The sequence below is a fragment of the Dipodomys spectabilis genome, unplaced genomic scaffold (assembly GCF_019054845.1).
Source record: "Dipodomys spectabilis isolate Male_0828 unplaced genomic scaffold, ASM1905484v1 ptg000234l, whole genome shotgun sequence".
Lineage (NCBI taxonomy): Eukaryota > Metazoa > Chordata > Mammalia > Rodentia > Heteromyidae > Dipodomys > Dipodomys spectabilis.
In genome coordinates, this window is record NW_024870911.1 from 7,957,056 (window position 1) to 7,983,409 (window position 26,354).

The 26,354-nt window shown below is 34.2% G+C and overlaps 1 protein-coding gene across 5 annotated transcripts in view; it reads right to left on the bottom strand.

The window, feature by feature from the left end:
• The window catches only part of Cnot2 (CCR4-NOT transcription complex subunit 2), an 87,429-nt gene that overhangs the window by 2,323 nt on the left and 58,752 nt on the right, over positions 1-26,354 (bottom strand). For 4 of the 5 annotated variants that reach the window (XM_042698647.1, XM_042698650.1, XM_042698649.1 and 1 more), the window contains 11 exons: positions 18,359-18,506; positions 17,518-17,700; positions 15,368-15,447; positions 12,850-12,975; positions 11,326-11,450; positions 10,277-10,397; positions 10,031-10,187; positions 6,278-6,339; positions 6,143-6,192; positions 4,074-4,174; positions 2,903-3,047 (listed from right to left, as the gene is read on the bottom strand). In XM_042698647.1, coding sequence (XP_042554581.1) covers positions 2,903-3,047; positions 4,074-4,174; positions 6,143-6,192; positions 6,278-6,339; positions 10,031-10,187; positions 10,277-10,397; positions 11,326-11,450; positions 12,850-12,975; positions 15,368-15,447; positions 17,518-17,700; positions 18,359-18,506 — 1,298 coding nt within the window. The remainder of the gene's footprint in view (positions 1-2,902; positions 3,048-4,073; positions 4,175-6,142; positions 6,193-6,277; positions 6,340-10,030; positions 10,188-10,276; positions 10,398-11,325; positions 11,451-12,849; positions 12,976-15,367; positions 15,448-17,517; positions 17,701-18,358; positions 18,507-26,354) is intronic. The other variant, XM_042698651.1, reaches the window with a different exon arrangement.

Below are 26,354 nucleotides of genomic sequence, written 5' to 3' on the forward strand. Positions count from 1 at the left end.
TAATTCTCAGGCTGGGATGTAGCTCAGTGGCAAAGCATTTGCCTAGCAAGTGCAACGTCCTGGGTTCGATCCCCAGTACCAAAAAAGAAAAGACAAAAAAAATACAGTTAAAATTATTAATTCTCTAATGTGAATTTAAAGCTACTACTATAGAGCCACAGTTATGGGTTTATGAGTCTTATTTGTATTAAAGACCAAACAAGTAACATTAATAACCATAGACTGATGTATTTTACCCTATATTTCTAGTTTCAAACATTCATACTAAATGTTTCCATTAATAAATTACATGAAAATTTTCATTATGAAATTACAATAAAAACCTAGAACACGATGATATTTAAGAGTCTGACACAGATTCAGGTATTAAAAATTAAGATACATTAACAATTAGACTGAACAAGTACACTTTTAAGTCTAATAAAAAAGCTAATTTTATTTTTTATATGAAGTTTTTAATGAAAAAATACATATAAAACATGCAAAGAAGCAAGATATGATCTGTAGTTAAAAAAAGCAATGAACAGAAGCTTTCCACAAGGAAGCCCAAACATTAGGTTTGCTAGACAAAACCTCTACATTGTCTCCTCCCCCTCCCCCATGGGGCAAATTGTCTTTAATGTGGTCTATAAAGCTTATGAGTTCTAGGAGCTTTAACAACAATAGTTATTTCTTCCACATCGGGTGACATATACATTTTTGCTTAGTGACAGCTGTGCCCTCTTTCCCACTCGTTCCCTCCCTCCCATGGCTGCCATTGAGTTGCTTAGTTCATTTGGATCAATGACCAGTGCAGCTGACGGGTCCCGCTGTTGTGTTTTCCCGTTTCCCTGTTTCTGTGTCTATGTCCTCCTAGTTTCCCTCCGATGTGCACATATATACCATATACGTGGTCAGCAGCATGGGGTCATTTAGTAATGATTCTTATCTATATATTAATTCTGTAAAGCAGAAAATATTACTTTGGCTTTACATCAGAGGAAAGTAGGCTCAACACATAACTTGCCCAAGTTATGTAACAATGGCACACTAAGTAATAGGATACAGACCCTTAACAGGCTTGTGTCTTTTTTTTTTTTTTTTGTGGGTCGTGGGGTTTGAACTCTGGGCTTGGACGCTGTCCCTGCACTCTTCAGGCAAGGCAAGCGCTCTACCACTTGAGCCACACTGCCACTTCTGGTTTTCTAGTGGTTTATTGGAGATTAGAGTCTCATGGACTTTCCTGCCCAGGCTGACTTTGAACTGGATCCTCAGATCTCAGCCTCCTGAGTAGCTAGGATTACAGGCAGGAGCCACCGGCGCCCTGCTGTGTCTTTTCTTATGTAACACATTACTTTTGAAATATTTATAGCCTAAGGCACTCCCCTCCCCCTACAAATTGATTTTATTATACCTCAATCCACAAATGTAAAAATTAAGTCCCCTTACAAAGATTAGTAAAGAATGTACACTATGGTGACTTTGACCTTTTTAAATCATTTTTGAAGTAATTAAAGAGCAAAGATTACTCTCTGTAAAAACTAGCAAACATCAGAATCACCACCACCATCATTATACTTCTAATTTGCTGTGTAGCTGGCACTGATCCTTGCTCACTGTAATATAAGCATTAAATTTTTTAAACTGTTTGAAGTTGAATATTGAAATCAGTGAAAATAATTTCTTGTTAAATCATCCTTTGAAACACAATTGGCTCTTTTAGTTCCAAAAATGTACAAAGGGTAAAAAGCCTTTTGTAACTTGAGAAATTACTAGCTCTATTATCTAAGTAACATAAACAATTTTATTTACACTGGTAAACCATGCTGTACTATTAGAATTTAAATACATTAACTTCATCAATGTATAAATTCTTTCCCTACAAATTTGACTGCAGATCCAGAAATTATACAGGTCAAATTCTGACTTTCACTCATTTTAAACCTTTGTCTTTGATATATATTTATTCTCCTTAAAATATTTAAAGCTTAAAACACATTGGTGCCTACTTGTTCCCTTATATTATTAAACTTCATTACTGATAACATGTCTTTTGTATGCTGAGGTTATATGTATATATAAATCATGGACAACACATAAATACACTTGAATGTTCTATAGGATGTTCTATAGAGTGTTCTATATAGCTCTGTAACCAGTCTGAATGTTTAGAATAGTTCTGGGCCCCTAGAAGGAGTGTAATTACCACCTGATGAACCAATAAAAACAAGTGTGATTCATTTGCTTTAGGAATGGAACATTCAGGTTCTCAAATAATGTCTAAAAAAACATGTATTAGAGGGTCTGAGAACATATTTACTTTTTAGTGGAAATTAGATTACAAGTAAAACACAAGGTACTACACACAAAAACACTGAAGAAATATTTGTACATGGGGTAGTTGGAAAATAGATTTTGTCAGCAAAGTTACAAAAGCAAAATAGAACAAAGTAATTTTTTTCCAAAGCCCCCTTTTCTCTCAAAATTTAGTAAAAGAGTCTACATCACTAGTCAATAGCTAATGTCTGAAATGTTCTTTAATTTGCAAATTAAAACCTAGACTTTTTTCCTGCAATGACTGGAAGTGTAAAAAGCCAACTACTATATACTGCTTTTAGGAAAATCTTATCTTTGTACAATTTAACTAGCAATAATATCAAAAGATATGACTGGATTACCTTTATTGTTATTCAGTAGATATAAAAATGTTATGTATGTTTTCAAAACTTATGCAAAATTAAAAAAAATCTCTTAATTGAATAATTTTCTTACTAATGAAATAAAAAAATTCAGTGAAGGAGGTAGAAGCAAAAGACTTATCAAACATTAGTTAACACATTACTGGAATGGGTGTATTGGACATATAAACAATTTCTTTTATATATTCTAACATTTATACATTTGCAAATGGAAAAAAATATACCTTAGCTACTTTCCTCCAGTTAAGACAGTCAAAGAAGTAATATGTTCCCCTCTCATATGTATTGGTTTTCATTGTTGGCTCCATGCCTGGTGCCCTGGTAATCCATACTCGTTCTTCTTTGTGGTATCTCCAATCACGGTTAAAACTTCAATTTTTAAAGAAGAAAGATTATTTTTTTCCTGTGACTCACAACATACACTTTAAAAAAGATTTTGTATAAGTTTTCTCAAAAAAATTATAGGTAAAATACATAAATATGGATGGTATCATAATCCTGACTCTTGTTATTAAATATAATCCCATTGAAATATACACACACCTTATTCAGCTGAAGAAAATGTCTATGCAAACAAAATAAGATTTTAAAATTTCTATGAGCCAGGCACTAGTGGCTCAGGCCTGTAATCCTAGCTATTCAGGAGCCTGAGGTCTGATGATTGCCATTTGAAGCCAGCTCATACAGGAAAATCCATGAGATTCTTCCAATTAATCACCAGAAAACCAGAAGTGGAGCTGTGGCTCAAAGCCTTTTTAGTACAACAGCTCAGGGACAGGGTTCAAGCCCTATAACTGACACCCCTCCCACCAAAAAAGTTTTATGAATAATATGATTAAAAACCATGTCATGTTCTAGAAACTTCATTTCTTGCTACTCTAAAAAGTCAATAAAAGCTGATAACATTTATTAAAACAACAATCAAATTATTTGTATTATCTGGTTAAAAAAACTACCAAGTCTACTTGAATTAAATATTTAAATTCACATAATTTTATCATTATTTAAAACAGAATATTCATTCTGAAAATTTTAATGAATTAAATAAGTTCAAACCTTTATTGCTCCTAAATCCTCAGGAACTAAGGGGATATGAGAATTCATGCAAGAAGCAATAAGGAAGTATACCACTTTATAAACTGGGGAAGTAATATTTAAAGGAGGCAAGTGTCCTACAAAAATAAACCTCCATATTTAAATAAAATGTCCTCCTACCAATACACTAAGGTAGTTTACAGACTTGAATTCGATAAGACAACTCCCAATTATAGATGCACCAGGGACTAAATGAATGTATCTTCTTAGGAATGAATTAAAGGAATATATCAGGTGGTAATTCTTACTGTACAAAAAAATCCACTATAATAATAAAGTGATAAAATATTTTCAACATACAGCTCTACTGCAGCTAAAAGTTGTAATACATCTCCTCCATTCATATAATAGAGATAGAAGAGAAGGTCTTCTCCGTATCGGCCAAGTTTTATTGCAGCCAGCTGGAAAAGAAAATAAATTATTCTCAAATGTAAAACAAATTTTAAATTCCTAAAATATGACTGTTACTACTAGAGCAAAAAGTGGAAAATAAGCTCTTCATTTAAGAACAGATAACTTATTATGTAATTACAAATAGTTCTAATTTTAAAAATGTTTACTTAAATGACTTAAAGTCATTTCACAATCTTGACTTTAAGGGATTGTATTCAAATCCCAATTCTATTATTTATTAATATGACCAGGCTGGGGGAGGGGGGAGGAGCGAGGGGAGGCTGGGAAGGGTAAACAAAGGAGGAGGCTACAATGCTTGATAAATGAACTCATTATCTTGCCCATGTAATTGTAACCCCTCTGTACAGTATTTTCACAATAAAAAAAAAAATATGACCAGGCTCAAGGTATTTAACATCTATGAACTTTTCTGTAAATGCAGACAATGACAACTATGGGGATTATTTCAAAAAATAAATAAAATTAAGTGACAGTATATGAAAACATCCCAGTAGAATGTCAGATACACAGAAATTTGTTAAGTGAAGGTGGTAAGAATCAATGTGCAACAATGATTCACAAATCAGTTGTATGTTTCCAGCAATTCACAGATGTAAATAAAAAAATTGGAGATGACTTTATTTATTTCCTTCTATAAGGTAGAAAATGTAGGTGAGCTTAATAGTCTCAAATTCTCACGTTAAAATAAACCTTAGAGAGCATCCACAAACAAAATATCTTTTTACCTGATGTTCTATCTAAATGTTTGGCTGTTCCACATTCTCTGAATACAATTTTTTTACCCTTTCATGTGGCAGTTGATAATACAACCAATTCTCCAGTATTTCTTGTTTTTTTATTTATTTATTTTTTTTTTTTGGGTCCGGTTGTGGGGCCTGAACTCTGGGTCTGGGCGCTGTCCCTCAGCTCTTCAGCTCAAGGCGAGTGCTCTACCACTTGAGCCACAGCACCACTTCCGGCTTTTTTCTTTTTGCTTATGTGGTGCTGAGGAATTGAACCCAGGGCCTCAGGCATGCAAGGCAAGCGCTCTACCACTGAGCCACCTTCCCAGCCCTCTCCAGTATTTCTTAAATTGGTCTAAGAAAAGGTTCTGGCAGCACAAGAATTTTACAGTAGAGGAGGTAGCAAATCCATACTATCCACAAATAAAAAATACCAGCCTTCCCTCTATTGTAATTCTTGCCTCCCATTACTCAGGTACTAAAGACACATTGAGGTGGATATAACCTTGATATTGTGCCTATCTACAATATCAATATATCTATTTGACAATATAGCTGTATAACATATTATTAGAGTGCTGTAATTTAGTTATAAATGTGTACTTGTTGTATATGCACAAGTAATAAATGCTTTTACTGTATTTATTCCCTAGGCTAATATACAGATATTATGTATTTTTCTTCACAGAAATAAACTGCCTTATCAGTTCTTCCTTGTAAAGCAAAAACTGTTTCCTATTTTCTTTCTCAGGTTAAAAAAAGAGAGATTAAAGTAATAATCTATTAATAGTTACTTTATGATTAGAACTGTAAGTAATTAAAATGATGGGAAAAAAACAAGTCAAGGTTGTGTCATTACTAACACTGCATCTATATATAATGTTGACAAAAATTACTTACAAGAGCAAGCAATGAAAAGAAAATCTGTCAATCTTCCAAGATAGTTTATTCTCATCAACTGTGGTTATGACTGTACCCTTTTATTAATTGTAGAAAGTATTTTATCTGTTCTTATATTTTTATTTTAAAAATATAAACCAAGTAATCAAAACATTAAGATCATAAACAAAAATTGAAGTAAAATCACTATATATAATTGAATGAACATACAAAAACATATCCCTGGGACCACTGCTATTTATTTAGAAAGTATTTTGCACTCTGAATTTGAAACGGCATCTGAAAAATAGATAAAATTCATGCTGTCTGAGTAGAATAATAAACTACACTCACCTTATCCCTAATGTGAATGTTCGTTAAGTACTCAGATGGAACATGGAAGTCTGGATAATAAAATGAAAAAAACCTTATTAACTGATTCTCAGAAAAATCTTTTTAAAAGTTCTGAACACAAATAGATTCTCCTACCTATGTCTTGCGGTCGACATGGTGAAGATGCCCAGGGTGATGCAAATTTGGGGTAGAGATTTCTGAATAAGGGAAGAAAAGAAGCCACTCTGAAGTCCAAAGCAGAAAAACAAACTTCTTACTTTCTATCAAGAAAACTATGAAAAACGGACTCCAAATACAAAATGAATAAAGAAAACTATGAAAAACAGACTCCAAATGCAAAAATGAACATTTTTACTTCTAGCTTCCTTTCTTGGGTTTACTCAGGAAGCTAACCATATACATGTATTACACACACACACACACACACACCCAGAAGCTAACCATATACATGTATTACACACACACACACACACCCAGAAGCTAACCATATACATGTATTCACACACACACACACACACACACACACACACACACACACACACACACACACACACACACACACACACCCTACCTATTACTATATATTGTACTGCAGTATTCTTCCAATACAATAAATATCAAAATATACAAAGCATACAGTTTAAATTTTTTTTTTGGGGGGGGGGAGGGTGGTGTCTGGTCCTGGGGCCTGAACTCTGGGCCTGAGCGCTGTCGCTCAGCTCTTCAGCTCAAAGCTAGCGCTCTATCACTTGAGCCACAGTGCCACTTCCAGCTTTTTTCTTTTTGCTTATGTGGTGCTGAGGAATCGAACCCAGGGCCTCATGCATGCAAGGCAAGTGCTCTACCACTGAGCCACCTTCCCAGCCCCACAGTTTAAATTTTTTATTCTTAATTGACTTAAGAATTAAGAATGCTTTAAATTCATCAATTCTGGCTGGGAAGGTGGCTCAGTGGTAGAGCACTTGCCTTGCATGCATGAGGCCCTGGGTTCGATTCCTCAGCACCACATAAGCAAAAAGAAAAAAGCTGGAAGTGGCATTGTGGCTCAAGTGGTAGAGCGCTAGCTTTGAGCTGAAGAGCTGAGGGACAGCGCCCAGGCCCAGAGTTCAGGCCCCACGACTGGACCCAAAAAAAAAAAAAATTCATCAATTCTATGCTAAATTACCTTACTTTCCCGTTTATGTGTGACCCCACTTCCTAAATCAGTAATTAGGAACAAAATTTCAGATTCATCAAATATTTACTGAGTTCCGAATATATTCCAGGAACTGTTTGTTCCAGGTGTTTAGAACACATGAAATAAGCAAAATAAAGATTGCTAGCAACACAGAAATTTCTGGTTAAGTATGGATGATTGGATGAAGGTAGACAATTAGCTTAATACATAAACATGTATTAGGGGAAAGTCTGGAAGGGAAAACTGGCTGCATAATTAGGAAAGATGGTCTGTTTAGGTCTCATAGAGGTGGTTAGATGTGAACCAAAATAATCAAGGATATGAGGCAGATAATCCAGTAGAAGACTAATTTGATGAAAGGGACATGCTAGAAACTAAGACAAAGACACGACTGACATCTGAGGGATAGCAAGAAGGACAGTTGAAGTTAGAACATAGTAAATAAAGAGAAAAGCTGTAAAAGTATTGCAGGAGACAGATCTTCCCCATGTAAGATCTTGTAGGATTGTAAAAAAATTGATGTTTTTAATAATGGAACCTCAAATCCTTACTGGGCATTGAGAAAAAAAAGAAAAACATAGGTTCTGGGTGTGAAATGACAAAACTGGGAGAACTAGTGATACCTTGTGATTGGCTAAGAGAATATCCAGCTTAAATAGAGCATCATGATTCAAACAAGAATGGTAGCCATTGAGTCAATGTGATTAGATTCTGTATTTTAGGAAAAGACTAGACAAAGTAGAGAGTTAAAAATGACATAAGGCTTCTGTTCAAGGCAAGGGAAATACCTAGAAATACCAAATTTAGAAGAGCGAACACTGCAATGGAAATACATGTTTAGGAGTCTCAATATCTATGGTATTTAAAACTGCAAGAGTAGACATGAACATCAAGGGAATAAATATGGAAAAATGTTAACATAAAGAAGTCAGGAAGAAAAGAAGAGTTTCAGCAAGGAAAACTGACAAGATCAACCAGTTAAATCAGGTAAGAGTAGTGTTCTTATATACAAGTGAGGAGGAAGAAATGGATCTTTTAATGCAAACACTGATTTTAATAATATGGAAGCCATTTCATGACCTTGTTACCCCAAGTTTTTAATTGAAGTGGTGGGGGCAAAATTCAGATTGAATTGGTAAACAGAATGAGAAGATAAACTGGAGGAACTGAGTGGATTCTTTTGAGGTGTTTTGCTTCAGAAGAGAAGAAATGAGGTATTAATTCATAGAGGAGGTTGGAGGTCGGATCAAGAAGGTATTTTTTAATAAGTAGGGAAAAAAGATCACATCTTCGTATGCTAATCAAAATCCTACACCAGACTGTGAAAACAGTTTTGAGTCATGTTCTTGAGTTTTCAAGAAAGGTTTTAAGTACAAAATGTGGATCAACAATGGTAATAAAGTAGAAGAGGAGGAAGCCATAGTAAATGAAGATTTAGTGGGCAGACCTATGCTGATATTCTAACTGCTTTTATCAGATAGAAAGGACAAGAATAGAAGGTACTTGGGGTTCCAGAAGTGGAAAACAATTGCATGGAACACTAAAAGAGTGAATGGGGAGCTAGAGATGTGGCTCAGGAGACACAGAACCAGCTTGTGAATGAAAGCACCAGATTTTGAGTTCAAGCACCCCACCCCCCAAAAAAAGAACAAGTCAGCATACCAAGTATGATTATGCTTGGCACTATTAAGGCCCAAATTCTGAGATTCCAAATCAAGAATCTGAAGAAAAGACCAAGCAATAAAGCTGTCAAGCTATAACTAGGGTTATACATTTTACCATGCAAGTATGACAAAGGACAAAGTATTAAAGGCATATGTAAATAAATAATTAACATTATTTTAAGTACATTGAAGAGGAAGAGAGAGAGAGACAGGGATGCTAAGGAACATTGAAAAGTAGAAGAATCAATGGATTAAAAGATACCAAAGGAATTCAGTGAGCACAAAAGTCATAGTCTGAAGAACAGATGGCAAGCAGACAGCATGGCAGCATTAACTTAAAACCATGGAGACTGTAGTTACCAGTAATGATAAGATCAAAGGATGACTAAAGATGTATGTAGCTGATGTATGATGAAAGACTAAATTATTGGAGAAAAGAAATTCAATGAATCAAGATTTCAGGACTTTGCAAAGCTCATATATGTGTATATTCAAACTGCAAAATTACAAAAGAATAGTTTCAGAATAAAAATCATGTAGAGATTAATATAAAAAGGAAGGATCCAAAGACTAAGCTGATAACAACATTGAGTAGCAACAGCAGATGATAGAATTTGATGACATGAAACTAAAAACTGAAGTTTGCCAGGCACTGAAGGATCCCAGTTTGAAGCCAGCCTGAGCAAGAAAGTCTTTGAGACTTTTATCTCCAATAAACTACTAAGAAAAATCTGGAAGTGATGCTGTGGCTCAAGTGATAGAGGACTAGCTTTGAGCAAAAGAAGCTCAGGGACATCACCCAGGACCAGCAAAATAAAAATAAAAAAAAAATTAAATTAAAAAAAAAATGAAGTTTGAGGCTCTGCACAGAATGGCATTTCTGTCTATAATTCCAGCCCTCAGGAGGCTGAGGCAAGAGGGTTCAAAGTTAGACTGGATTACATAGTGTGATCCTATATCAAAACAAACCAAAAAAAAAGTACAAGTCTGAGATTCATTATCTCAAATGTTACATTCAAAAGTGGAAGGAAGGAAAAACCAACTTACTCAGGAGAGTTCAGATTGAGGCCTAATGTTGTTAAGTCACTTCCTAAAGCAAGATGTACCATTCCTGGATCTGTCTCTGCTGCCCTGATAAATGTTAACAGGCCAATCATTCCAAATTGGTCCGTCACCATCCCTTGAGGAATGTTAGTAACCCGACCTAGTTAAAAAAAGAGTCATTTTTATTTTTGAGGAAAAGTAGAAAAAATATGTTATATAATATCTTTGATATATTTTATAAAGTCCCACCATCAGGTAACACCTGGATCCCTTTTTTCTGCTGATTATTATTTTGTGTTGTGGAACTTTTATCTCCAGGAAATTTGGGTCCATCTGTACTTGAAGTTGTCTTGCCAGATGTGTTCAAATTCTAATATGAAAAAAATTAAATGTGACATTAGAATGTGTTAAGTATATAAATTCAAGTTTATACATTAATGCTTTGCTATCAACTCTTCATTATATTTAAATTGGTACTAAGCTATTACCTGTTTTTCAAGTTCTATGTGAAAACTGATACTTGATACATGATATATAAATAAACTCTGTATTACTACATTTTAGCATGTAAAGGAGAGAATTAGAGGGGAATATTTTTATCTCAGATCTTAAGTGAGAGGAAAAAAATAAGTCATCTTTTGCACTTAGGGCTTTCTGCTTTGGGACACACTTTAAATTACATCTTCAAGGTTTTTAAGTAAAAGAAGAACTACACATAGTATAATGTATAACACCTAAGAGAATAATCTCCAAAATAAGCTAGGAATGTATGTACTTTCAAAATTCATACTTTTAAAAATTCTTACCCAATTATCTTTATGATTTATTTTAATAATATACAAACTCCCATCACACACACACACACAAAAAGCTATTTTCAGTAAATGTGGAAGAAATAAACACATTTGTTAAGTCAGAAAGAAGCTGAGTTGGCTGAATCAACACAGGTATAAAAATGTGTATAAAGATTCTTCAAGGAGAAAACTTACTCAAGAAAAACACAGCTCCTTAGAAGTCTATATTATCAAACTTCATGGGATCCAGCTGACAGGGACTACAATAAAAGTCTAAATTAACTCTGAGAAGTTCAACAGAAATTTGCAAACCTATATGAAATAGGAAAAAAATAGCTATCTTCTAAGTTAAAGCTTTTCCACATTCTTCAGACGTTAGAATATTATTACACATACATAAGATAAACAGTTTTATAATATTATTTAGTAAGTAATTGTTAATATAAGAGAAGTATGAAGGGAAGAAAACTATATCACTCACATACATGATTCTCAGTTACTTACAGATTTACTGTCATCATTACTTGACGTTGGATCTTTATAGCTGGAACCAGGTAATGCTGGAAAATCTTCGTTGTGTATTGAGAAGTCCTGGGATTGCTCATTTGTTGGTTTTGTTACCATTCCAACTATGTTGTGAAAAAAAGTTCAGATAAGCCATTAATAATTTTTACACCTAAACTGCACTAAATATCTTACTACCTATTATAAACACCAGCTAATTGTCTAATAAAAATAGGCAGAACAACTTGTAAAAGAAAATGTTAGTATTCTATTTCAAAGTAATGTACAGCAAGAAAAATTGCAATAAATTACAAAACAATTCATTTTATTTTGGATCTTCTTAACAGTCTATGTTATGCATGTAAAGTATATGAGAACTGGGAAATAATTCTCCCATTACACTTGTCATTAGTCAGGCTCTTATTAGTTGCGGCTCCACAATGCAAGAACAATCTGGAGAAACTAGAGATATTCCAAGGAGAGCAACAGAAATGATTAAAAGGATGAAAAAACAAACCTATGAGGGAAAGCTCAAAACACTGTAGTCTTAACTGAGGAGTAGTAGCTCAACTTCAAGTACAAGATTATCTTTTATTGTTTTAGGAAGACTAATTTGGCAATTTAAATAAAATTTTTCCTTAATATATCTGAAAGGCAAATAAATCCTTCATTGCTGACAATGGGAAAAATATTATGCCTATTTTAGAATGGCTGATCCCTCCAAGTACTATTCTGCTATTATCTCTATCAGGTCTTCCCCAAAGGAAATGATTATGTGCTTAAAAAGAGTAATGACTACTTTGTCATCAGAGATTTTCAGGTCTAAATTTTTGTACTGTTATTGCATATGGTCCCTTCTCATTATTTTTATTTAGCCAAACACCTTATCGATTAGAGATTATAAAAATGGCAATGAAAGATATACTGATCATCAAGCATCTGCAAGAACTATATATAACTCATGAGCAGTGGTGCTCAAGAGGGGGCAATTTTTCTGCCAGGGGACATCTGCCAATGTCTTGAGACATCTGTGTCATAATGGAGGGTGGAGTATAGGGTGCTGCATCTAGTAGGAGAAAGCAAGGAATGCTGCTAAAATTCTATGTAAGGAGTATAGACTCCCTCTACCCACCATACCCCTTTTCTCGACAAAGAAATACCAGCTTCAATATAGTGTGAATGTTGAGAAATTTTGGCTGAGAGAAACATCTTCTATATACAGTTAATATAAATCACTGGGAATGTATTTTTTCAAAAACAATATTTGCAAAATTATAGAAAATGCCACAAAATAAATCAGTTAAGGTAAACTAAGAAATACCAGAAGAAAATAACTTTCTAAATACCAATGAAAACTAACTACTTTTTAGGTACAGTTTTACCATTAAACGTTTCTATTATGAAAATCAAGGGGAAAAAATCAATACTATGACAAAAACTAAGTAGAAAGCACAAATAAATATGTGGGGAGGAGGACCATGCAACTGCGACTTTCCATGAGCTATCACAATAAAGCTTAATTACCATAAGGAGCTCTTCCAGCCAAGGGATTTATTAATGGAGTTGGGTTACCACTTCCTTCCCTTCTGTTTCGGTCTGCTAATGCTGGAAAATCTGAAAGGTCCAATCCTGTCACGTTTTCACTTCCATCTAAATATAAGAATAAATATTAGTTACTGATTCTACAAACATTTAAAATAAAGACTGTAAAAATAACTGCAAAATAACTTGAAGCAACAGTGCCTTCTTCCTAAATAACAGAACACCATAGTAGTTGTATGTAGGTGCTCAAAAGCTACCTGTGGATTGACTTCCTAAGAATTTCCTAACAGCTGAAGAAAGCAATATGCAACCAACATATCTAAAACCCCAAATCTTAGAGATTAAATAGAGAATAAGGAGTTAAGATTGTATATTATATCACAGTAAAGATGACAATCTAAAATTATAGCTTATCTGCTAACAAGAGGTAAATTGTTGGAATATAACTTCTCTTTTCATTTTATCTGGTCTGCTTGGAGCTTCTGGAGATAAGACAATGACATTATCTCCTGAAAATGGCCAGAAAAATGCAAAGGCATAGATAGTGGAAACTTGTCAGTTACATAGACAAGTATGTATGATTGTGTATGTTGGGAGGGAGAGTAATAGAGAAAAAAAGGGGTAGAAGTTGGGGTAGAACTCCCAAATCTGGAGAGGTGGTGGGGAATGTGATATACAAAATGGATAAATTTCTATTACCTATTACACAGTAGGCGCTCAATAAATACAAACTGAGTAAACCATTTTTTTATTTTATTCATTTAAAATCAGCCTGGTTTAAAAAAAAAATAGAAACATTTTAAGCCAAATTCTCAACTTTGACTTATTTCAATTATCTCTTTTTCCCCCCCTCAACTTTTGCTACTCTCAAACTTTTATCTTAATGTTTCAAGAACCTAATTTTTAACCTACAGTTTAGTCCATGTATAGCTTTCGTTTAATCTTTGCCCCACCTCATCTCTTAGAATCATTCTGCCATTTTCCAATTAATTTTATTTTCATTATTTCATAATGAAAAGACTCTCAAGATTACTTGTTTGATAAACAAGACCCTAGTAACACTCCAAGACAGGTGCTGAATACATCTTAACCTAAAAAAGTTAATGAGACCCCAAATTTATACTTTAACGAAAAGAATTGAAAATAATTTTTATGCATAAAATATATTTAGTTAAAATATAATCTTCTTACATTATAAAGTTCTGTAGCTATGTATAAAACCATAATTAAAAATCTATGACAACATTGTCAGATACATTTTATTTCCTTTACATTTGGGAAAAAAATTTCAATTTAGCTGGGCACTATGGCTCATACCCATAATCCTAGCTACTCAGGAGAGTGAGATCTGAGGATTGTGGTTCAAAGCCAGCAGGGACAGGAAAGTCTGTGAGACTCTTACCTCCAATTAACTACCAAAAAAGTTGGAAGGGGAGCTGAGGCTGAAGTGGTAGAGTGCAACCCTTGAGCACAAAAGCTCAGGGACAGTGCCCAGACCCTGAGTTCAAGACTCAGTACTGGCACACACATACACAAACAAGTTTCCAATTTTACTGTGGTATGCAGTTTGAGTACACAAACATTAAAATATAAAAAAAAAATCAAAACAACGATATTACTTTGTAGTATTTTAACATCCTGAACGCTGAAATTCGGAACTCTTCAAATGTTTTAATCTTGTTTAATCAACATATGCTGTTAAACATGCATTAACATTTAGAAATTAAAAGCCCACAGCTTTTAACACACACTTCTCATGCTTTTAACATATACTTCATCTCAATTTTTTTCATCTAACATATCATACATCTATGTGTATGTACATATACATATACATATATTTCAATAATCCCACTCAGTTTGGCTCTAATAATCCTAGTATCCTTCACTTCTTTTCTCAGAAAAGTGTCTGGAAACAGGTGAAACTCACAACAAAGCAGCATTATTGCTCCTTATTCACTTCTCTCTGAAGCAGTTGATAAAAGAAATAAACCAATAGGCTGAAGACAGTTTGTTTTCAAAAATCACAATTCATTTTTCACATACACAATTCTGAATCATATGCATAAAGCTGGATCAAAATCCATAAGGGTTAAATGCCAAAATTAGTATTAGAACTATTAAATTGTAAGTGTTTTCATGCAGCTGTAAACACTTTCTTCACTATGGATCTCTATAATCAGAATGGCATACAAGTCAAATAACTTATTTTTCTCACAGGGAAAGGGCTGAGGATAGAAAAAGTTGATCTGCTCTCACTACATGTTAAGAAAATAATTCTATTGCTGTAACACCAATCACTATCCTATTACTAGGCCAGGTGAAAAAATTTATCTCTATTATTTATTTAATTAAAACTTACTCCTGATAAATTTTCACTAAATTCTACCATTTCACACAACAAAAAATTCCTACAATAAAGACCAGTGTGTTGAATTGTTCATATTTCAGAAATCTACCATATTGTTTTTACAGGGTACTAGCTCCAGAATAAGCTTACCTGTTCCATTAAAAATGTTACTTGATAAGGAGTTATTCATTCCAAATGCCTGATTCCTGTTCATTCCAAATCCAGACATACTGGGTACATAGAAAATAATTTTAGATATACAGTAAGAACACTAACTTTGAGATGAAGAGAAACAAAAGTGTAAACTTTTGGTCTCCTCATACAAAACAATAATAGGTTTCAAAATCAATACTAATTTTATTTTTCTGAGTTTAATCTTTACTTCTCTAGAGTATTTTCATGAGTGAGAACCAAAGTACTTTAAACAGATTATAATACAAGGAATTTATATGAACCGAGAAGTAAACAGAATTAAGGGTACCATTTTATACTCTTGGTGAACCACCGTATCAGATATTAGATGTACCTAATCTCAAGCATACTTGGTTTTCCTTGCTTTATTGTTGAAGCATGCTATTACTTTACAACTTTACCAATTGAACTATAAACTCCTCATTGACAGAGTCCATGTGCTGCTATCCGTCCTTCCATCCTCTGCTTTTAAGTATTCAAGATATGAGGCACTCAATAAATGTTACACTGACCTGAATCAAATATTTTTCCTTAACTGAATTTAGTGTTCTATAACACATTAATAATCTCTCTTCAATATTCTCAATTCTGGAATAGGGCATATTTGATACTGTTTCCCTCTTATCACTCAAGCCCAACAAGCATGACAAGGAAAAAATGAGGCTGAACTTAAAGCAAAGCCAAACAATTAAGTGTGTCAATAGACTGTTAATGTAGATTCTAAAATGAGACTATATATCTTTAATATCAAATAATTGTCTGTAAAAAGACAGTTTATTAGTGTTGAGCATGGTTAAACTGTCTGAAGACTCTTTGTAGCTTTCAGCCTAAATCTGTAGAACTTTTTGATATAATATGCAGTTGGTAAACAATACTCTAGAAGAAAGTAGGTAAGTAAATGAAAATAAGTATTTAACATCACATTTGAACTACTGAAGACAAAGGGACCCTTAAACATAAGAGTAAATGCTAAGAGGCAAAAACATTTATTTATAATTCATCAATAACAAATAATGAGGGCTTTAGAAATTCATGTTATATTGACAATTGACTTTTAAAAAGAAAGTAAAATGTGAAAAAATGGAGAGGCAAAAATTTATACGTTCAATGAATAATGCAAAACTGTAAAAATAATATTGCCCGAGCAATATTATGCAATTAGGAAGCTATCAAGATGAGATTTTGATAACTATTTACAAAAAAGTTTAAATACTAAGCAATAAAATTATTGAAGAAATACTCATGGATAGAAAATTGGGAGTCTATGGGATATGGACTGAACAGGAAATGTACTATAACTTATTTTAACACAGATTTTACAAGTACTATATAGAAGAAAGTAAATGAGTAAACAATGACATCTGGAACAGGCCTTTTCCTTCTTATAGTCCCCATTTAAAAAATACATATATATGTATATACACACATGTGTGTATATCTGTATATCAAGCTTAAATGGTGTTTTTCAAGAAAACTTTTAGGAATAATTTTTATACAAATTAACCAAATAGCTTGAAAATATTATCAAAATGGCCAATTATTTATATAGTATATGCAATGAACAGTACAAAAGAGAGTTTGAAAAAGCAAAACAGCTCATTATTGTTTTGAATTTCATACACAACATTGTGCTTAAGCACTTCATACATGATCTTTAAAAATTTCTGGTTAGTAAGTATCCATAGCACAAACTGTATCTTATCTGAGAAAGTGTTTAACCAAAGTGTAACTACATAAAGATAGTCAAACATGGCTCCTTCCAGTCCTATTCATGAACCTAGAACTCTTACAAACATAGGTGACCAACCTCATTTAAAAAAGGAAGACATATTAATAAAAACTTTTCTGGTGCCAACCTAAGAACGATCCCTTTCTAACAACACAAAAATTTAATGTGCTTTCTAAAATTACACTTATTTAATAAAAAATATTTTTAGATTCAGGAGTGTTTAAGTTGCAATGTTTAACAGGGTCTTTGCATACAAATATGAAATGAAACACGCTTATGAGACAGAAGCCAAGACTCAAGAACGAAGTGTGGAATACGAAAAGGAAAATCTAAGGATATCCCAAAAGACAATTATACACAGTATCAAGAAACATCTTACCTGTTCACAGTAAAAGGCTGTCGAGAAGGCTGCTGCTTTGGCATACATATTATGCTTGGCGAGCTTCTGTTGGGGCTACCTAACCCTGAACTGCTCATGCTATTTGTCCTGCTAGGAATTCCAATGCCCTGACCAACCTGGGAGTGGTTCATCATATTCCTAGGATTCATAGGCAAAATACCCCTGAAAAAGAAGTCCATTATACTAAATAAGCTCTCTACAATCACTCATTAAAATTCTCTACAAATATTTGATCTAATCCTAGAATCTCAAATATATTTTCAAGTTGAATTCCTACTTTTTATTGGATTCCTGCATTAAGTCATCTTCTATAAAAAAATTAAAATAAAAAAAAACAAAATTAAAATGGGCAAATTATAGTGGAACTAAAGCGCTATCTAAAGTGAGAGAACCATTAGTGTGACTATTAAATTACAAATGTATTTCACATATACACTTTGAATAATTTCATTCAAAATTCATGTCATTCTAATTTTTCCATATTAATATGCATAATCTATGTCATTTATTTTATTTTCAGTACAGCAATGAATGTGTGGTGTGGTGAGGGATCAAGGATTAGAATTACTTGAAGTTTTTGCAAAACTTTCCCAGGAGGTAATTAAACCTTGATCCACTCAGGTGACCAACTAGTATACTAGTTGCATGATAAAAAACATCTTGCACCATACTTATCAACTAGCAACAAATTTAAATAAGCATAGGTTTTTTTTTTCTAGTGAAAGGTACTGTGCCAGAAAAATCAAATAATTACCTTATTAAAAAACTACAAGCTTGCTTACTCTACAAAGATACATTGTGATAGTCCATCAATAAATACCTGCTTGGAGATGGAGGCGTGTGAAGTGACATTGTTGGTACCCCTGTTGTTGGCGTGACGTGGCTCGGTAACTGAGTGCCTTGTGATAAGCTGCGATTTAACTGAGGGGTATTGTTGCTCATCCCCCTCATTGGAAGGCCTAGTGCACCTAATAAAAAAATTCAGAAGAAGGAAATTCATTGCCATCAGGAATGAAATTGATATCCATCTTCTGGAGTTGGCAATTTAAAACATTTTAAATGATTTAATATGCATATTTTAAGTGGACATATTCAGTTTACTCCAAATGGACTCTAATTTTAACAAAAAAAGTTCTACCCCAAAATTTATGATTTTAAATATCTTTTGTATTACTTTTTCATATTTCTATTTTACAACAAATTATGTTTGTCAAGGATTGTAACAAAGTGTTATAATATTATGAATGAGTGTTTTCAAATTTATTAAGGGCATAGTTGCAAAATTTGTACATACAAATATGCCTTTAAGAAATTTTGCAATTGTGTGTGCTGCACACAGAAAAAGCATTCACCCTCACATTGCTGAAGCAACTTCACTATTTAATCCTTTCAAATGCACTTTAGAAAGTCTATTATGAATATGTATTTTTCAATGTTATGTTTATTAACATAATGCCAGCAGTCATTAAAAAGCCCCATCTGGTATAGATGAGACAAAAAATTAAGATATAAATAGATTTTAAGGTATAATGATCTTGTATATTTTTAGGAGTATTTTGGGCTAAAGGGGTAGATGTGCTTAATACAGGTGTCATTTTTACAAGTTTAAAAAACTTTACAAGTTCTGAAACTTTATAAAAATGAATTAGATTGAATAATTTATTTTTTAATGTTTATTCAGATAAGAAATAGTTTTCTTAAAGATCCAGAATTATTATAGTTTTACACACATATTTTTCCTTTTTATTTCTTGAAGAATGTAAAGCTGTCAGTTGTTATTATCCTATCTATAAATGCCTCCTGTCTCTAGCTTCCCAATGAAACTTTTAGTGTTTTCTGTTCCTAATCTGTTGAAAAATGGTATACTGACTAACCAAACTTATTTTGAACTGTGGTTAAATAAAAATTAAAACAGAGTAAGAATCCATCAGTAAGTAGATGATTTTAGTGCTAAGAATTTAAGGTGATTTTTTTTCTTCTTTTGTCTAATTTTGGGTCTATGTTTAGACTGTGACCTAGTCTAAACAAATGGACTAGAATACTACATAGGCAATGAATGAATATTTTCTCTCAGTCATCTTTGCAAAATTTATCTTTGGTATAACAAGATGGAGCTTTAAAAAGAATAATGTAGACTTCACTGAGAGATACCTGAAAATTGGCAACCTCAAACTTCTGCATTATAGGTTGGTTTAGTTAGAGAGAGTGTGTGTGTGGTTTAGTCAGAGAGAGAGAGAGAGAGAGAGTGTGTGTGTGTGTGATGAGCATCGCGCTCATCAGTACTGGGGCTTGAACTCGTCAGTACTGGGGCTTGAACTCTATCTTTGGTATAACAAGATAGAGCTTTAAAAACAATAATGAAGACTTCACTGAGAGATACCTGAAAATTGGCATTATAGGTTGGTTTAGTCAGAGAGAGAGATGAGCATCACGCTCATCAGTACTGGGGCTTGAACTCAGGGTCTTGTGCTGTCCCTAGCTTTTTCGCTAAAGGTTGGATTCTCTACTATTTAGTCACAGATGATCCACTTCCAGCTTTTTGTTGGCTAACTGGATATAAGAAACTCACAGACTTCCTTCCTGGGCTGGCTTCAAACGATGATTCTCAGATCTCAGCCTCCTTTGTAACTAGCATTATTGGTATTAGCTACCAGCATCCAATTCTACTTAAGTTTTGTGACAATGAGAACGCCACTAGCTGCAGTTACTTTCTCCAAATCCATGACAAAATAGAGATTAGAAAACTGCCTATTTGTTCCTTTAGAATTCACTCATCTCCTTTCTTCAAATACACATTTTCTATAGATGCTTCCATAATCAACCACCAAAATTCAGCTTTTCACAAAATTTGTTCAGCAAATACTTACTGTGTGCCTACTATGTGGTGAGCACAGTGGTAGCTGCCAGCGATACAACAGTGAATAGGACAGAGAAGACTAGCCCCAGGGAGCTTAAATTCTACTACCCAAACCCCTCTGTCCTAAAGTCAGCTCAGCTGCAAATTTCTAACAGGAACTGTTTCACCAAAACATATGGAATTTTAGGTTAAAAAAAAAAAAAATCACCTAGTCCAATGTTGACATTTTACAGATAAGGAATTAGAGCCTCAGGTAAGTAAATTGAATTCTCCAAGGTGACACGACATCAAGAACCAGGACTAGAATTTAGATCTCTTAAGTCCTTGTGTTCTTTAATGGCAGCATTATGGAAACCAAGGACAAATCTCTATTAGCAATGTGAGGGCCTACTGAATCATAACCTTTCAGCTTTTCTTTTTAAAGTATGTTTATTTTCTTCAGATGCTGTTGTAAATTTTAACCAGTCATTTTTTCTTTTTTGTCAGTTTTTTAAGTTTACCTTTTTACCCTTTTCACACATTAATTACTATAAACATATACTGATAAACCCTACTTTCTACATTCATATTATCCTACTGCTGGATGATAAAATTTATTATTTCAAGAATATTTTAGATAGTAAATATAATTAGCAACAAAATTCTTAAAAAGCTAGAATAGGTAAGAATATTTACTCAATTTGGAATTGGCATTTGACTGCATAATCCTAAAAGTAGAAAAGCTGAGATAAAATAGTTTAATTTTAGCTTTCAAAATTCAACTTCATAAAAACAGCTAATAAATTCAAAGATGTGAGCGTCATTTGTTGAACTAAGTATGAAAAGATCAAAAGAGTAAAGTACATGACTAAAAACTGAACTGTCAGCCCGGTGCCAGTGGCTCATGCCTATATTCCAAGTTATTCAGGAGACTGAGATCTGAGGATCGCGATTTGAAGCCAATGAGGCAGGAAAATCCTTAAGCCTCTTATCTCCAATAAAGTATCCCCCAAAAAAGACATAAGTGGAGCTATAGCCTTGAGCAAAAAAAGCTCAGGGACAGTGCCCAGACACTGAGTTCAAGCTCCATGAATGGCACAACAGAAAGGGGGGGGGGGGGGGGGGGAGAGAGAGAATATGACCAAAACAAAACAATCTTGAACATTTGGCTATTTTAACTTAAACTCTTTAAAACAGAATTAATAGTACTGAATAAGCACATGCAAAGGTTTAGGACAAAATATATTAAGTCATTAAACCTGAGTTACACTTCAGTCAAAATATTAGAACTGGGTATGTTCAGGGGAAAAGAAAAGTTACTATTTTGTTAATCGGATTGGAAATAATCATACAAAAATCATCTCCACAATATTAGAGTAGTCCAGACTAGGGGACAGAGAAAAGGAAGAGGAGTGGAGGAGAGGGAAAAGGGGGAGATAGGGAGGGAGAGAAAATGTATATATGAGCATATGTGTGAGTAAATGACTAGGAGGACAGAAGAATTAAAATTTACTAACCACTGAAAAAACAAGCATTATGCTATTACTTTATCTCACTTTCCTGTTTCTTAACAATCCTATAAAAGACACACACACACAATTTTATAAGTAAGATTGAAGAATGAAGAACAGTGTAAAGGAGGTACAATATTTTTCTTTTAGGACTATATGAACACTCTAAATAAATGATCTTTGAATTCTTCAAACAATTATGAATGAATTGGCTTCTTCATTGATGTTTTTGCAGAAAACCTAAATATGATCTAGGAAATTATTCCATTAATTATATCTGATGCACAAAGATATCTCTAAATACGTATGGCAAGATGTGCCATCCGATATTCAATCTTTTTGTAGCCCTAAATAATATTTCTACTAATACAAGTTATATGGAAGACAAAAACTTAAGAACAGTAACCAAATCCCTCAACAGTCATACTTAAATGAAGTTCCCTGAAATTTTTATTAAGGAGTGTGTGTAGAGGAAACCTTAATCGACACAACAGAGTTTAAAGTACCCTTTCCATTCTCTAGTATTCAGCTTCATGTAGAAATGTAATGTTATGCCCATACTGAGGAAGGGTGCCAGTCCTAAATGACACTTTATCTCACTCAATGTCTTATCTCCAACCTGTCCTATGTGCAGTTGATAAATCTTTCCTATAAAACTGTCTCATGAGCTAGCATGGGATCTATCTCTGCTCTGTCATGTCTACCCTGCAATGACAAGAAACCTCAGAACACTGGGATCAAACTAAGTTTTCTATCTTTTTAATTTGTTTATGTCAAGTATGTTGTCATATTACAGCAAAACACATACATATTGCTTCTCTCATAGTTCCCACATGAATGCATGAATGTGTGCTTATCAAACTTTTTTTTGTTTTTGTCAGTCCTGGTGCTTGAACTCAGGGCCTGGACATTTTCCCTGAGCTTCTTTTGCTCAAGGCTAGCACTCTACCACTTGAGGTACAAAGCCACTTCCAGCCTTTTCTGTTTATATGGTACTGAGGAATCGAACCCAGGGCTTCATGCATGCTAGACAAGCACTTAATCACTAAGCCACATTCCCAGCCCTCTTACCAAACTTTTGAATGACTGATCTAAAAGTATTGGGAGTTATTGTTACTGCAAAGAGCTAAATAAAAAGCTCACTAAGAACTCCTACATTTTAGATAAAATAAACTAGAGGACCTGACACACAAGTTAATATTTGAAACAAATAACCCAACAATCCTTGTCAGTGCTAGAACAGTGAGGCATCCCTGTTGTCCCTGGGATGCAACCCTAGGTTGTTTATCCTGTGCCCAGAGTCTGGGCCCCAGGCTCTGCAAGTGACCTTAGAGCAAGAAGGCTGACAGAACAGACAACAGTCAGTGGAAAGAGAAGGGCAATTAGGAGATTGTGCTTTAGGGAAGGAATAAATACATATTATTTCACTATACAATCTTCTTCACTAAGTTTATAGGATTCAGAAGTACACAAAATTTCAGGCATCATCCAACTACGTTATATACAGGAAATGAAATTGGGCATTAAATTTATTTGCTCAAGATCACAAGCAGTGAGATAACCATACGGTTTTTGACTCCTATTTCAATATTCTTTTATAATCACTTAAGGTAGTTGCTAACTTTCATATTATGTAAGGATCTTTAATATCTGACTCCCATCAGCAGACTTTGTCTGAGTAACCTGTTTGAGAGTATGGGTTGTAAACCACTATTTCATAGCATTAAATCCAATCACAATTAGAATTCTGTCAGGACGTGAAAGATTTCCTAATTATTGTTCTAGTATTCATAATACTATATATTCAATTAATAATCTCCTTGTTTCCCTATTCCTTTCTTCAAATCTGTCCCTATGCCTTTACTAGTCATCATCTCCTCCTACCAAAATTACTTTCAAACTTACAAATCCATGTTCATTGCGATACTATTCACAACAGCCAAGTTAAGGAAAACAGCCCAGATGCCCTACAATAGATGAGTGCATCCAACAAATGTCGTATTATACACAATGGAATTTTACCCAACCATTAGAAAAAATAAAGATAATACCATTTGCAGGGAAATGGATGAATCTAGACCAAATCATGCTAAGTGAGGCAAGCCAAACTCAGAGAGAAAAACAGCGCATGTTTTTTCTCATATGTAGAAGCTAGATCTAAAATACACTGGGAGATACTCACACAGTGAGACCAAAGTAGGATACTCTCTCAGGAGAGGAACACAAAGGCACAATGCTTCTGTGCCTCTGATCATACAAGGATTTTTTTTTCTTTTGTCTTGCTTGTTTATGTCTTCGGGAGGAATGAAGGGGCACAAAAATGGAGGAACAAAGGGTGAACAAATGCAGCAGTGATACTCACTATACACTATATAGAAAATGAACTATGTAACTTGTGGGTGGAGACAGGAGGCAAAAACTGGGAGAGAGCAAAGGAAGGAGTGACATTGGCCAAAAAGAGATGTACTCATGGGCTGGGAAGGTGGCTCAGTGGTAGAGCGCTTGCCTTGCATGCATGAGGCCCTGAGTTCGATTCCTCAGCACCACATAAGCAAAAAGAAAAAAGCCGGAAGTGGCGCTGTGGCTCAAGTGGTAGAGCGCTAGTCTTGAGCTGAAGAGCTGAGGGACAGTGCCCAGGCCCAGAGTTCAGGCCCCACGACTGGACCCCCCCCCCCCCAAAAAAAAAAAAAAAAAGAAAAAGAAATGTACTCATTACCTGACTTAGGAAAATGGTAACCCCTCTGTACATCATTTATAAAAACAATTTTTTAAAAAACTTTCCCATTTATTTAAATTTAGAGCTACAAAACAGACTACTTAAAAATAAACACCTGTAATCCTAGCTCCTAGGCTAAAATATAAGGATCGCAGTTTGAAGCCAGGCCAAGCAGAAAAGTCTATGAGACTCTCATCTCCAATTAACTACCAAAAGAGTTGGAATGGAGCTGTGGCACAAGTGGTAGAGCTCTAACCTTGAGCGAAGAAGCTCAAGGACATTGCCCAGGCCCTGTGCTCAAGCCTCAGGACTGATTAAAATAAACAAATAAATAATAAGCCTACAAGTAAACACTAACATTGAGGTATTTTGTTGAGTGTAGGTCTGGCATCAGAACAAGCTTCCTGGAGGAAACAGTATATGAATTAAATAAAATAGATTTAATCAAGTTTTTGGTGGTGGTAGTGCTAAAGAGACAAGTAGATGCTACTAATGTGCAGTCTAAGAGAATGACAAGTCGTATGTGGACAAGTGAGACAGGTACAGTGCCATGACTATAACCCCAGATACTCAGGGCCAAAAGGACAACAAGCCAAAGTTTTGAAGTCCCTGTCTTAAACACAAACATATTAAAGAAAAAAAGAAAGAAAGAAAGAAAAAACAAGGACAAGTTAAAGACCTCAAGAAGAGCTTGATCTCTCAGGGTCAAGGACATGTAAGAGAAGAAACATGATGGGCTAACTGATTTCAACAACTCCAATTATGAGAAGATTTTGCTGTCAGTATCATTTTAGAATCACAGACAACATGTGGCTGAACTTTTTAAGGCTTTTACAAGATTGTTACATGCATTATGTGCATTTTTCAAGTACACTTTATATTATTCCACCGCAACCTACATTTCTATTACAGATTAGTAGCATTCATTCACAAAGTAATGCAGGTGTCAAAATTTAGAGCTATCCTTGCCCTTCCCTTCTATATACATACTACATCAAATATCCCAAATCTGACCAGTTTCCTAATACCTCCATCACTAGTCCAAGTCTTTCATGCTCAGACACTGACTACTACTGCAGTAATAGCCTTGACACTTGTTTCTTCCCTAACCTAGTCAGTCTACTTTCCACAGAGCAAAATAATTGTTAAAAAAAAAAGAAAGGGGAATGATCTTAAAACTGTTAAAAATTACAAGCATATATATATATATATATGTATATATATATATATATATATATATACATATATATATATATATATATATTTTTTTTTTTGGGGGGGGCCAATCCTGAGTCTTGCACTGAGGGTCTGGGCACTGTCCCCAAGCTTCTTTTACTCAAGGCTAGCACTTTTACGACAGAGCCACATTCCCAGCCCAATACAAGCATATCTTAAAAATCTTTGTCATTAAACTTAGAAAAAAAAATCCAAATTCTTCTCTAAATTTTTCAGGTGTTTGTGGTCTGGCACATCCTACTTCATTTGCCTTCTCTCTTAATTCAGTTTACTAGCTTTTTCATTCTTCAGTTAACATATTGGGTTTTTTGTTAGATGCAGTGGCTCATATTACAAGCCTAGCTACCTAGAAGAGATTGTAGGATCATAATTTGAAGCTACTGCAAGATAAAAAAGCAAGATCCATGTCAAAGAAAAATCTGAGTGTGACTGTAATTGCGCAACACAGGAAGCATAAGCAAGGTTCAAGTGATGGAGTCCCTAGGAAGCATGAGGCCTTGACTGAATTCAAAACTCC